This window comes from Berghia stephanieae, chromosome 3 (assembly GCF_034508935.2).
Source record: "Berghia stephanieae isolate SIO BIC M18660-M18661 chromosome 3, UCSD_Bste_1.3, whole genome shotgun sequence".
Taxonomy (NCBI): Eukaryota; Metazoa; Mollusca; class Gastropoda; order Nudibranchia; family Aeolidiidae; genus Berghia; species Berghia stephanieae.
The window spans coordinates 30051165-30065608 of record NC_088362.1 but is presented as its reverse complement, the minus strand read 5'-3'; the positions used below and the strand labels follow the sequence as shown (position 1 = coordinate 30065608).

The 14444-nt window shown below is 38.2% G+C and overlaps 1 protein-coding gene across 2 annotated transcripts in view; it reads left to right on the top strand.

Moving 5' to 3' along the window:
• LOC144967511 (taurocyamine kinase-like) overlaps nt 1-14444 on the top strand; it is a 144201-nt gene that overhangs the window by 63207 nt on the left and 66550 nt on the right. For both annotated transcript variants that reach the window (XM_078904882.1, XM_078904881.1), the window contains exon 3: nt 1953-2130. In XM_078904882.1, the coding sequence (XP_078761008.1) occupies nt 1953-2130 (178 nt within the window). The remainder of the gene's footprint in view (nt 1-1952; nt 2131-14444) is intronic.

Sequence of the window (14444 nt, the reverse complement as noted above, 5' to 3'; positions counted from 1 at the left end):
TCCAGAATGTTTTTACTATCCAATTTTCATCCTTTTTACTGGTCTTAATGTGTTGCAAGTAGTGCCGCGCTGAAGACCGGTCTAGACCGCGGTCCGACGGTCTTTTAGCTGTGAACCGAAGACCGGTCCCTGAGGGGAAGATCGGCGGCGGTCCTCACTTCTTATCACCTTTCAACTAGTGCGGGGCGGTCCTTGCAAGGACCACGGTCCTACGGTCTCGCGCCATAGCCTACTACTTCCCCAGCGATTCGTTGCTTCGGTTGCCTATCTTCCACCAATCACCACCCATCCCACTTAATTAATCGCACCCACCCCTTTGCCATACACTAAACGACACAGACGACCATACAGGCAGACGACCACCAACCTCCACTCCGCAAACCGCCCTTTCGTGTGTGAGATGGGGGGAACAGGAGGCGCACGCCTTGGACGATTCCATTATACGGGGTAAATTTCAAAATTTACTACACCATAATGATCGCAATGACAATGATCTATGGTGAAGGCATGACCCCTCTTCTCTAATGGGTTATTGTTTGAAATGTATGTGACTACAAAAGATGTGTGTGTTTGTGTGTGTGTGTGTGTGTGTGTGTGTCGAACCTAGCAAGTAGCAAATCCGATTTTTTGTTTTCTTTTGTCCATCTCTTGTCACCACTCCTTTCTATCGCAGTGTTGTCATTTAAAATAATACAATATTAAAATTTCGTTTGGTGTTTTTACTAATCAAATAATATGAGTTTCATTAGTTTCTTCCTTCCAAAAAACCCAGTTATAACGTCTGAATTTTAAAAAAGTCCAATAGAATATTTGGGGACCCGATAGCTCAGTTGATAGAGCACTCTCTTTATACGCAAAGGGCCAGAGATCGATCCCGGGTGCAGTCGATTTTTTTCTGAATCCCTGTCTACTCAGCAATGAATGGGTAGCTGAGTTTGTTAGATCTGGCGAAAAGTCACCATCGACCCCTCTTATCACCTCATCCACCCCCTCTTATTATAACTTCCCGTCTCTCTCTTACCCTTCAATGCTCGCTGCCCTCTAATGTGTGTGTGTGTGGGGGGGGGGGGGGGGGGGTAGGAGTTGCGTGTGTGTATCAACGCCACGAACAACTCGATCAACGCCTTGGGCGATGCCATTATCTCCGTTAATGGGGATAAATTTCAAATTTTATTAAATTATCGAAGTAACAATGAAGTACGGTGAGCAAATAAAGAAGGCATCACCCCTCTTCTCTAATTAGGTTACAATTTGAAATGAGTGTGACTACTCCGTGTGTTTTACTCCTGTAGGCCACGGTTTTCATTGTGTAGCGGTCTTTAACGGTTCAAGAATGAACGGACCGGTCTAGGACCGGTCCTTGCGGTCTTCATTTCCCAAGGACCGTAGGACCGTGGTCCTTAAGCTTGCCAAGGACCGCCCCGCACTAGTTGCAAGCGCCGTAAAACCCTTAAAAACAAACAAAACAAAGTTCTTGACTGGGAGGGAAACAGTCAGATGTATATGTATAGTTTTGGGAGTTGAAATTATTTTCCCTTGTAAATCATCTCTCTGTTGCGTATTGTTAGTTATGTATTCTGTAAACATTTGAGTGTGCTCCTCTTAGTGGGATCCTGTGCTGGTGTCTGGATGAGACTTTAAAGATGATCTCAAACGAAGTACATACTTGGTGGTGTGCTCTTGGAATCTACATTTGTTCCCTATTTGAACCAATTTACCTGCGTCTTTTTCTTGGGTGCTTTGATTATAAATCTAGAATATTTTTATTCTCCCATTTTCTTCTTTTACTGGCGCTGACATGACACACTAAATGTATCGCAAGCACCGTAAAACCCTTAAGAACAAATACAAAACTAACAAACTTTTAATTCATCTTCCTTTATTTGGATTAAAAGGAGAAACCTCAAAAATAACAAATCTGCTCATTATTTTTTTTTCTCCATCTTCCGTAGACTGCTGAAGAGGCTCCTCCAGCTGAAGTGAACGAAGCAGATGAACTGTTTGCCACGCTGTCCGCCTGCGAAGAGAACAAGTCTCTCCTCAAGAAATACCTGACTAAGGACTTAATGGAGAAGCTCAAGGCACGCAAGACGGCTGGTGGAGGAACGCTAGCTGACTGTTTCCGATCTGGTGAGTCCCCCCAATTCATAGATTCTTTGTCTTCTTTCCTTTCAGTTTTATTAGCTAGAGTTTATCCCGATTTCTATTGCGTGCATCGGGCAATGGCGATTGATTGCTTCTTTTGGACAGGACGTTAGGCAATCGCAAAAGTACTTTTCGACCTAACAATAGCAATTTCTTGCTACCCGTTGGCTGGGGCGCTAGTCTATCGCAAAGTACTTTCCGCCAGATCCCGAGATCGAGCTACTCAAAAACTGCTGGGTGGTCAGAAAGTGGGGGGGGGGGGGGGGGGGGGGGGGCTCAGAAAAAAAATCTCGACTGCACCCGGGATCGACCTCGGTCCCTTTGCGTGTGAAGCGAGTGCTCTACCAACTGAGCTATCAGGACCCCCAACCTAAATTCTTGTGAATTGTTTATTCCGTTCTTTTCTTTGTAATATGCGATGGTCTATGCCTGTCGGGTCTACAGACAGCACAGCCGTACAATGACCCCCCCCCCCCCCCCACCTCCCCACAAAACTCAAATTTTGGCGATTTTTTTTCTTACCCAAGTGCCGATAGTTCAACTCATATCATTCACCTGCTGCCTGAAGTCACTCTATACCCATCATTTATCCACACACCCACCAATCCATACTTCCATCCATCCTTCCATCCATCCGTAATATATTCATCCTTCTATCTATCTATCATCTATCTATCTATCTATCTATCTATCTATCTATCTATCTATCTATCTATCTATCTATCTATCTATCTATCTATCCATCTATCCATATATGTATCTATCTATCTATCTATCTATCTATCTATCTATCTATCTATCTATCTATCTATCTATCTATCTATCTGTCTATCTGTCTATCTATCTGTCTATCTGTCTATCCGTCTATCTATCTCTATCTATCTATCTATCTATCTATCTATCTAATGTATCTAATGTATCTAATCTATCTAATCTAATCTATCTATCTATCTATCTATCTATCTATTTATCTATCTATCTATCTATCTATCTATCTATCTATCTATTTATCTATCCATCTATCTATCTATCTATCTATCTATCTATCTATCTATCCATATATCTATCTATCTATCTATTATCTATCTATCTATCCATCCATCCATCCATCCATCCATCCATCCATCCATCCATCCATCCATCCATCCATCCATCCATCTGTCTGTCTATCTAATTATCCATCCATCCATTTATCTGTCCGTCTATCTAATTATCCATCCATCCATTTATCTGTCTGTCTATCTTATTATACATCAATTTATAACAAGTACCACGCCCAACTCACCACCACCACCACTACCACTTATAAACCCATCATTCAAATTTTAACGTTGCCTCACGTACGTACATCTGCGTAGTTTGTGCGTGAGATAATCTAGGTATCGTCCTTGAACGCACGCACGGTCAGTGAGTAAGGAATCTCAATAGTCATAGCTTTGTGCTGTACGTTTCCTATAGTAGATCAGATAATAAATAGCCATTAGTCACTGCGTCGAGGGCTTCGGCCTGATTTCAGAAAGTTATCATTTATTCTGACCAATAGATAGTTAGATGACGTCACTCACGTCTTTGTTATTGTTTTTTGCCATCCGCGTTTATGAGTACTTCTCACTAAACTGTATTACCAGACTATAAACGTTTGTGGTTACACACAGTTTTGTGTGTTGGTCCGTTATACTTCCGGGTGGCAAAGTTGTGAACTTCTTAGCCACGCGCATACTATCTATAGGGTTCAACCGGAGCCATCGTAAAGTAATAGCCTGACACTGACCAAAAAATGACGTCAAAATGCCAGTCTTTTGTCACAAAAGAAAACAAATCGTGAGTTGTATTCAATAGTTAAACCAATGAAATAACTTATTTCCTTGAGCTCTACTGTAAACAACTCACTAGACGCTACACAAACCTAAAAAATGACGTCACACTGCCAGTCCTGGAGGGTTCTTGTGTCAGGCTATATGTTAACGATGGCTACGGTTCAACAGTCGTGACGTCACTTCCCTCGTAATGACGCATTGTAACTAAGTAACTGGTTCTAAACTATCGGAACAATGAATGGCGGGCGCCTTTATGAAATACTTCTCCGACCAGCATAAAAGTGTATCCAGAGGAGAAAAACATTATAAATCTGATCATGTTTTGACTTTTATACATTCTGATCACATGACATGTGAAAAAGTTGTAGCGAGCATGAAGAATAAAAAAGTACCGATTTTCTTTGTTCAGAACCAAGCTGCTCGTTGCTGTGTGGACATGACATCAGACTATTGAAACCAATTACAGTTAATGACATGGTGATGGTGAATAGGTTTCAACTGAGTTATTGCCAAGTTAGATCATTTTTATCAAAAAATTAGTTCTTGTCATAAATGATTAATCAACCCTCTTTGTACATGTTCGGGAAATATCAAAGCTTGATTTCACTTTGGAAAAGTATGAAATTAATTTGGGAAAAGTTGCTGGATACCTTTCCCATACATTATCTGACCATAACTTCATGAAAATTCACCCGATCTACTTCAAATAAAGATTAAAATGCTCTGGGGACCATATTCTTTCAGAAAATAATAAATAAATAAATAAATAAAATCCAAAATTTTCACCTTCCGACTGATTGTCATACACAATTGATATAATTACTAAAAGAAGAAATAAGGAATGTCCAATTTTCTGTTTGAGTTTATGCAGTCGAGGAAGTCGAACATCAATAGCAACGAGAGAGCAACGTGACGTCACTTGTGTATGGCTCGTTAGCCTTGCGGTGCGTTGCGGTGCGTTGCGGTGACTCGTCTTGTATCAAAAGTAAAGCGATGTTAAGCGTGATCAGTGGTCGGATTGGTGACAGTGATCGTTTGCTTAAGACTTTTAACACGTATTACACTCATTACCTCACTCGACCCCATGTGTTAATAAGTAGCTGACAGAGGCAGATTGGATATTGTTTTAAGTGTATTAGTACAGAATGGACGCATAACAGGCGACTAGTATGACATTTTATTATTATTGTTATGGCCTGCTAGGGGAAGAAATGAATTATTGTTAAGCGCATTTAGCATGGTAAATCCGTGGAAATGCTCTATATATAAATAAATGTTCACTCTTTACACATTTTCACTCCGTTCATTCTATATTGCATATAACCGGTTTGTTATTTCCCGGCGTCAACTCCGAATACTGATTGTTTATGTTATACCATGATGGAAAACTATGATAGGTATGGCAAAAAGGTCAGACAAGGTCAACTAGCATGGCCCCGCACAATTCACAATGAGCTGAGAGCAACACAATGAGAGTAAAAAAAAAAAAAGTTTTGTTTTGTTTTGTTTTGTTTAATGCGGCTATATTGTCTAAGTCTTGTGGTATGACACTCGCATTCGGACCGGAAAGTCCAGGGTTCGAGTCCTACGTGTTACTTAGTTACAGGTCTGATAACTCAACTTGTTATGGGCTCTTTGTTGTCATGGGAATACTCTGAAACCAAAGTAAACAGTGCCCATTGCAACATAAACAACTGGGTGGGGTTCTTGACCTCCCACAGTGGACAGAGAGGTACTTCCTGCGTCTTCTATCCCCCTATATCGGTTTTCCAACTTGCTTTCTTTCTTTGTCTTGGAAAAACATTACTTGGGTTTTGTCCTGGTCCTGGCCCGATGCCCTGGCTGAGAGGGAAACAGTCAAATCTATTGTTAGTTTTGGGAGATGATATTTTTTTAATTGTAAATCATTTCTCTGTTATTCACTGTATGATGTCTTCTTTATATTATATGATTTGTAAAACATTTGAATGTATTCCTCTTAGTGGGGTCCTATGCTTGTGTCCTGATGAGACTTTTAGTGATCTCAAACTAAGTACTTTGATAGTGTGCTCTTGGAATCTACACGTTTCTTATTTGAACCAATTCCCCTTTGTCTTACCTTTTCTTGGGTGCTTTAATTGTAATTCTAGAACTTTTTACTATCCCATTTTATTCCTTTTTACTGGCGCTGATATGACCTTAATGTGTTGCAAGTGTCGTAAAACTCTTAAAAACAAAACAAACAAACAACATAAACAATGTTAAATCAATCCCATAAATGCGTTCAGTTTTCAGACCTGAAAAAAGGTGCCCGGAGACTTTCGACGTAATTCTGTTTTGTGGTCGATCAGTCACGTTCTCTCATCGTACTCTGGTGTAAATTGAGTACCTACCTGGTCCGTAACAGCCTTGTCGGGATATAAAATTATAATATTGATATCGCCTAAAAGGCTTCATGTCGTCTCGTCCTAAATGTTAAGTATTGCTGTTGGATATGGACCCCTTGTAAATTGGGTCATTGAAAACAATTGTCTTTTGAAGTGTGAAGTAAAATCAGAGGTTTTTGATTAAAATACATAGTTTTACATAGTTTTCTAGCTAAAAATGGAAAAATGTTGTTTGGCCAGTTTTTAGCAGTTGCACACAGTAGTAGGACATTGACCGTCCGTTTGCACTCAAATCACCCGAAACAACTAGATAAATGATACCACTTAAATACTTGATAGTATTACGAGTCTCTTAAGCAAGCGCTTAACTATAACTTGAGCTGTTATATTATAGCCCGGTAGATGATGTACTCAAAGCGCTTTGTAATTGGTCAAAAATGCAAATTTTGTTGCTTGAAGCTCAAATTTTTATTTTTTAATTATGCCCTTCCACCACGACATCATAAATCATAAGATATCGTCGCCTTGTCATTCCACGAAGGAATATAGATAATTCCTCAAACAGAATGTCTGATGTCGACAGGAATCACCCATGTTGTCCAAGTGAGAAAATTGGGGATTAATAATCTTGCCCAAGAAAAAAAAACAACCCAGAACCACAAACGTGTTCAAGCGCTTTCCATGGGGTCCCAAGCCAACAGAAACATTTAATAATTAGGACGAGACATGACGTCTGTGTGTTAGGCAATTTTACAAACTTCTCAGACAGAGACGGCGCTGTTATCGGCCTGGTACTCATTTTATACCCGAGTACAGTGAGAAAATGAGTAAAAAGCTCCTTTTCCAAGAAATCAGCTCTGCTATTCCTACAGCAGTTGGTACCTACAGATCAAACCGAGTATTAAACCACAAGACCATGAATCCGCGCTTGTCTGATAAGCCTGTTTTTTTTTCGGGGGGGGGGGGGGGGGGGGGGTTAAAAGACTTATCACGTGGAAAATATAGAACGAATGAAGATGACGTCACTCGGCTCTTTATTATGGTCTTTTAGACCACCGCAAGTTGGGTGATTCGTTCTAACTAAATGCTCTCCGTCAGACGTAAACGTTTAAGGCGAAACGTAGTTTTGTGAGCTGGTACGATTAATATGGCTGATAGAGCTGGTGAATAATTTACTTAAACGCAAAACATCAGTAACGAGTTCTAGGTCTTGTGGTTTTTGCTAGCCGACCCTCGAGTGATAGTTGTAGTTTATGGATGATGACCTTATGATTGTCCTCGGTTGGTGTTTGTGTTAAAAGGTTAATTTTAAGTGATGTGAATACGGTGAAGGACAGGGTGGAGTTTTTTGACCACATGCTGTGTCATCTATCTTCTATTCTATCCCTCTATATCTGCTTTCTGTCTTCGTCTTGGAATGGATTACTTGGTTTGTCCTAGCGCTTTTGTTTTTACGTATGATTTGTAAACATTGAGTGTGTTCCTCTCAGTGGGACCCGTGTTTGTGTCATGTCAGGATGATGAGAGTTTCAGGTGATCTCAAACTAAGTACATGATGATAGTGTGCTCTTGAAATCTGCATTTGTTCCATATTCGAACTAATTCCCCTTCGTCGTACTTTTTCTTGAATGCTTTTATTGTAATTCTAGAATTCTTTGACTATCCTATTTTCTTCCGTTTTACTGGCGCTGATATGACCTAAATGTGTTGCAAGCGGCGCGGTTAAACTCTTAAAAAACAGAAGAAAAAAAATTCTCTTTGATCCATAACTTTACTATCACTATGACATCACCAGAATGTAGCTTTTGATTTGAAGAAAAGGGGGAAATAACTCACCCTTGCCCTTGACCCATCTGATTGACCGCTTGTTTTATCCATCCATCTCATCCATCCATCCAATCCATCCATCCATCCATCCATCCATCCATCGCATTACCTACATTAGAAGTAGGATAGCTTGGCCGTGCGTGGCTTATGTTGAACGAGCAGTTGTTCTATATTTAGAATAATAGCCTTTGCATGTTGAGAGTGGTTAAGTAATCCCTTTTGAGGCTGATGTAGTTGGATATAAATATAGACTGACGGAGCAACAGACCCCGATCTGCTGCTTCTAGCCGACATAGATTGCTTTTCATCTAAGGGAGATAATTGGATGGGATTGGATTTCGTAACACTTGGGTGAGATGATGGTTTGCGCGGGGGGGGGGGGGGGGGGGGGGGGGGGGGAATTAAGATACAAAGCTCAGAAAAAGGAATGTAAAATTGACCCAAGATATAATGTATGTTAAATATACATAAATGAATAAGTAAATTAATAAATACATGAATAATAGATAAATAACTTTTAATAAATAAATAAATAAATAAAATAAACAAATAAATAATAAGTAGATAAATGGACAGCAAGCTCAATTGATTTAAGGGAAGGATAAAATGAATATATTTAAATAATGAATAAATATACACATTAATAAATAATTAATTGACAAATAAATGAATGAACAAATAAATAAATAGGTTGATACCGATACCAAATCCACCAAAGACATTCAAGCAGAAAAAAAATAATCAAAACAAGGCAGCCCTTAACAAAACAAAACAAAAAAGTAATTTTAAAAATTCGTACCTACCATAAAAGGAAATATTTTTAACTGAATTAAGTTAATACGTGTATTAAACAAGATTATTAACCCCCAATTTTCTCACTTGGACAACATGTGTGATTCTTGTTGACATCAGGCATCTTTTTTGATGAATTATCTATCTATATATATATATATATATATATATATATATATATATATATATTATATATATATATATATATATATATATATATATAATATATATATATATTCCTACGTGAAATGCCTAGGCAACGATGTCTTATGATATCGTGGGGGAATGGCATACCATAATTTTAATGTAATACGCGAATTCCTATTGATAAAAATTACCTAAAATAATCTTCGTACAAGTGATTGAACATATATGTGATAACGTATCTGATGTGTGGTAGAAATGGTAAATGATATCTCGCTGTATGACACATCGTGTTTTTTTTTTTTTTGTTTTTTTGTTTTTTGTTTTTTTATTTTTTTAAATCGTGTGTGTAATGTGTTATTTTACAATTAATTATGATTGAGTGTTTTATTATATTTTGTGTGTGTGTGTGTTTGTGTGTGTGTGTGTGTGTGTGTGTGTGTGTGTGTGTGTGGTTTTTTTTCAGGAAGTTTAGAAAACAAAAGGGGGCGGGGCGATCATTTTCATTTCAGTAATATTGGAACATTGTTTATCGCTATGAAAGAATGTCTTTAATTGTTAAATTCCTTGAGATATGTGCGTTTATTTATATCTTAGGTGAGTAATGTCTGCTACTGTTGGTTTTATGAAATTGCGGTCAATTCATTTCCATTGTCTTGTTGAGACTTGTTTGCTAATAGGGTGACGTCACTTCCCTCGTAATGACGCGTAGGAACTTAGTAACTTGGTTCTAAACTATCGGAACAATGGCGGACGCCCTTATGAAATATTTCTCCGACGAGCATAAAAGTGTATCCAGGGGAGAAAGAAATAATTCTGATCATGTTTTGACTTTTATACATGTGAAAAAGTTCTTAACCAGCATGAAGAATAAAAAGTAACGATTTTCTTTGTTTAGAACCAAGCTGCTGGTTGCTGGATGTACGTGACATCAGACTATTGAATCATAATATCGTCTTGTCCAACTTTTAACTTTAACCACACGTCTTTATTACTGATTTTCTCGGGCCATCTGATACCGAGTATGTTTCAAAGACATCTGCGATTTGTGAAGGGTTGAGGTTTTTTTTTTTTTAAAAAGAGCTTTTTTGATCAAATGATGAGCTTTCAGTCCTTGGGACAAAAGTGCCAATCCGTCTGTCTTGATTTTAAGTGATGTATCAATGTTATTGGCTGAAAATGGGTTTTGAGCCCGAAACGTGCGTTCCGTGTTTGGTATTTCGTTCTTTTTGAAGTCGTTTTATTCATTTTTTATTCATTATTTGTTTTCTAGCAGCTTAGTAACACAAGTACAAAAATAATAACGATAAGCGATATTATGGTTCTATGTAGCTCTGGGTGCAATAAGTATAGAATTTTAAAGTGCATTGAGATTGTCGAGTGGTTAGCGCATTATTTACCATCCACACAGGAAATTCGAGTTCAGAGTCCCGCTGTCGATATATGGTTTGTTTTTTGTTTTGTTTTTTCCTTGCGAAAGGAATTTAATGAGAGAGCAGGAAAGAGAGAGAGGGAGAGAGAGGAGAAATAGAGAGAGGAGAAATAGAGAGATGGGACAGAGAGAGAGAGAGAGAGAGAGAGAGAGAGAGAGAGAGAGAGAGAGAGAGAGAGAGAGAGAGAGAGAGAGAGAGAGGGAGGGAGAAGAAGAACCATACAACTATAATATTTAAAATTTACACAGATAATTATTATGAAGAAGAGTTTTTTATATTTTAAAATCCTATCACCTGACGGCAGAGTCACTTACTTGTGTCACGAGATATGATCTGATGACGTTCATTAATTAAAACAAGAGATAAAAAACAACCAAAACACGTTGTCAAAGCGATAATAAAGTATTCTTGAATTCATACGTTTGGAATTTCAAACAAAATCCGGATGCCGCCGATGCGCGACCTTTGAAACGCTCATTGTGCGGCTATGTGGTCATGTGGTATGACACTCGCTTTCGGATCGGAGGGTACTGGGTTCGAGCCTTGCTCGGCGCTTAGTTGAATCCTTGGAAAAGTCTCTTTACTCACATTCTCTCACGGTATTCAGGTGTAAAATGAGTACTTGGTCGTTAACAGCGTTGTCTCTGTCTGTATTATCGCCTAACAGGCGTCATGTCCCGTCTCAAATGTTAAGTGTTGATGTTGGCCAGGGAACTCTTGTAAAGCGCTTTGTGCACGTTTAGTGGATAATGCGCTATATAAAAATTCAATTTTGATTATTTAAAAAAAAATTGTGAACAGTTCGAAATTCCAATCGTAGAAGATCAAGAATACTCTATAATATTTTGAATCTTGTGACAACTCAACTGTATAGTCGCTATTCATAAGATCTGACAAGTTGAGCTTTTGAGCTTTTATATAGGGCAATGTCCACTAATCGTGCTCAAAGCGCTTTACAAAGGGTCCCTGACCAACAGGAACACGTAACTTATAGAACGGGACAATAAATATGACGCCTGTTAGACGATATTACATTTTTGTTAACGGATAGGTACTTATTTTACACCTGAAGTACGGTGAGAGAATGTGAGTAAAGGTTTTTTTTGCCAAGGACTTAACTATGCGCCGAGCAAGGCTCAGTTAATAGAGCACTCGATTTACCTACAAATGAACCGAGATCAATCCCGGCTGAAGTCGTCAAGATTATTTTTTTTCTCCTGATCTACCTTGTCCACCGGAGCAGTGATTGAGTAGTAGCTAGGTCTTTAAGACCTGGCGGAAAGTACTTTGTGATTCTCTAGCGTCCTATTCAAAGAGTAGCAAGCAATTGCTCTTGTCCGTTTCACGCTATGAAAACCGGGATAAACCTCAGCTCTGAAGGACCACTTGATTTTTTATATTATAATTACGATTAGTAAGTATTAGTAGCGTATGGCTACACCCCCAAATTCATTTTGTCAACCCAGCTTCGAAAATCTTCCTCCTCCGCCCTAAGGAATGTTTCATAGTCACCTTCAAGTATTTAGTGACTGGACAGTGGAGGACGATGTGATCGTTGGTCTCTGGGGCTGTTGGTCTCTGGGGCTGTCTGACATTTCCGGCAGGCATCACCACAGATTACACAGGGCTCTAGTCTGTGGGCATCACTGTTCCCAAGTTTCCATAATTACGATTGAGGAATTTTTAAAAAAAGCCAATCACAAGACCGTCCAGCTGTGTAGAATCTCACAAGTCACGAGACTTCACGTGATGACATTCCGTTATGCGATAAAAACAAAAGTCGACAGCACTGGTATGTATGGCTTGGTGACTCAACGGTATGGTTGGTGTCGCGTCTCGTCACAGAAGTAAAGCAACGTGAAGAAGCGTGATCGATCATTAGATGTTGAGCATCACCATCTGGCCGTCCCTTTTCACTAGACTCATTTGCACGCACCTTGTTTATTATTATTATTTTTTATTATTTTATCATTTTATTATTATTATTATCTATTTTATTATTATTATTATTATTTATTTATTATTATTATTATTATTATTAATTATTATTATTATTATTTATTATTATTATTATTATTATTATTATTATTATTATTATTATTATTATTATTATTATTATTATTATTATTATTATATTATATTATTATTATTATTATTATTATTTATTGTTATTGTTATTGTTATTGTTATTGTTATTGTTTTGTTGTTGTTGTGTTGTTGTTGTTGTTGTTGTTGTTGTGTTGTTGTTGTATTGTTGTTGTTGTTGTTGTTGTTGTTGTTGTTGTTGTTGTTGTTATTATTATTATTATTATTATTCGATCGTTGATGGCTCAAAAGATTCGTATCGGTCTATGCTAATTTCCACAATACAATAGTATAATAATTAAAATAGATGAGTACCTATTCGTTATAGCCTTTTTTCCCCGCAAATATTGCTTGTTCTCCTCACTAGTCTTATAAAATAAGCCATGTTGTCTTGTGGTATGACACTCGCTTTCGGATTGGAAGGGCCTGGGTACGAGTCTCGCTCGGCGCACAGTTAAGTCCTTGTAAAAGCCTCTTCACTCACCGTACTAAGGTGTAAAATGAATACCTGGCCGTTAACAGCGCTGTCCCTTTTGGAAGAAAAAAATTGTAATATCGCCTAACAAGCGTCATGTCTCGTTCTACATGTTACGTGTTGCAGTTGGTCTGGGACGGGACCCTTGTAAAGCCATTTGAGCACGTTTAGTGGATATTGCGCTTATAAAAGCTCACAGTAATTCATTTTTAAGGGCATCTGGTTTCCCCCTACATATTACCGTTTTGACACGATCGGTTACAATTTGAGCTACCGGGAACCCCCCCCCCCCCCCTCCTTCTGGATCAAGTAAACGTCGTGGGCAGAAACCATTAATATTCATTTCCTCTGAGCTAGCTGGCTGTAAAGGGTTAAATTGTCGTTCTGTCAAAAACTAACAATAAACTTCCGCCTTTTATTGGAAAGTTGATTTTTATAACGTTTTATTCGAATTCGACGCAATTAAAATTCATTAAACTTCGGTTCTAAATAGTTTCGTGTCCATTTTTTTATTAAGTATTTGCATCGCACACTTTTGATGTACCAGTCACCAACTGAATAATGGTCAAAATAATTTCACATTGAAACACTGTATACTCTCGTACTATGGAAAAAATCAAACAAACCATATTATTTAAAAATTTGGCCAGAAAACTCCTCCTTCAAATATCGGTCGATTTAAATGACTCATCTTGGCAAAAACTCTCAAACCTGGGACTTTGGAAAATCTTCCTTTATCCCAGGTTTGAGAGATTTTGCCAGGATGAGGGTTATTTAAATCGATCTATATTTGAAGGACGGGTTTTCTGGCCAAATTTTAAATATGATTTTTTTTCTCCAGAGTACGGCAGTATTTTATTATTCATATTGAAAAATGCCATTTTGATTTTGGACATTTTTGACGCTGTCAAGCGAGCATTTGAGTATCTACGCCGTTTACGATTTCTTTCTGCTTTCCTGGGTGGGGATCCTGACCTCCCATAGCGGGCAGGGAGGTACACACTGTGTCTTCTATCCCCTTATATCTGTTTTCCAACATGCCTTCTGTCTTTGTCTTGGAATGAGATTACTTAGTTTTTTTCCTGGCCCTGGTCGGAGTCCTGACTGGGAGGGAAACGGTCAAATGCATAGTTATTGTTTTGGGAGATGATATTGATTTCCTTGTAAATCATCTCTCTGTTATGTATTAGTATATTTGTTATTTTTTAATGTATAATGTAAGCATTTGAGTGTATTCCTCTTTGTTGGATTTTGTTCTTGTGTCCGGATGAGACTTATAGGTGATCTCCAACTAAGTACATTGGTGATATGCTCTTGGAATCTACATCTGATCCCTATTTGTTCCCAATTCCCTTATGTC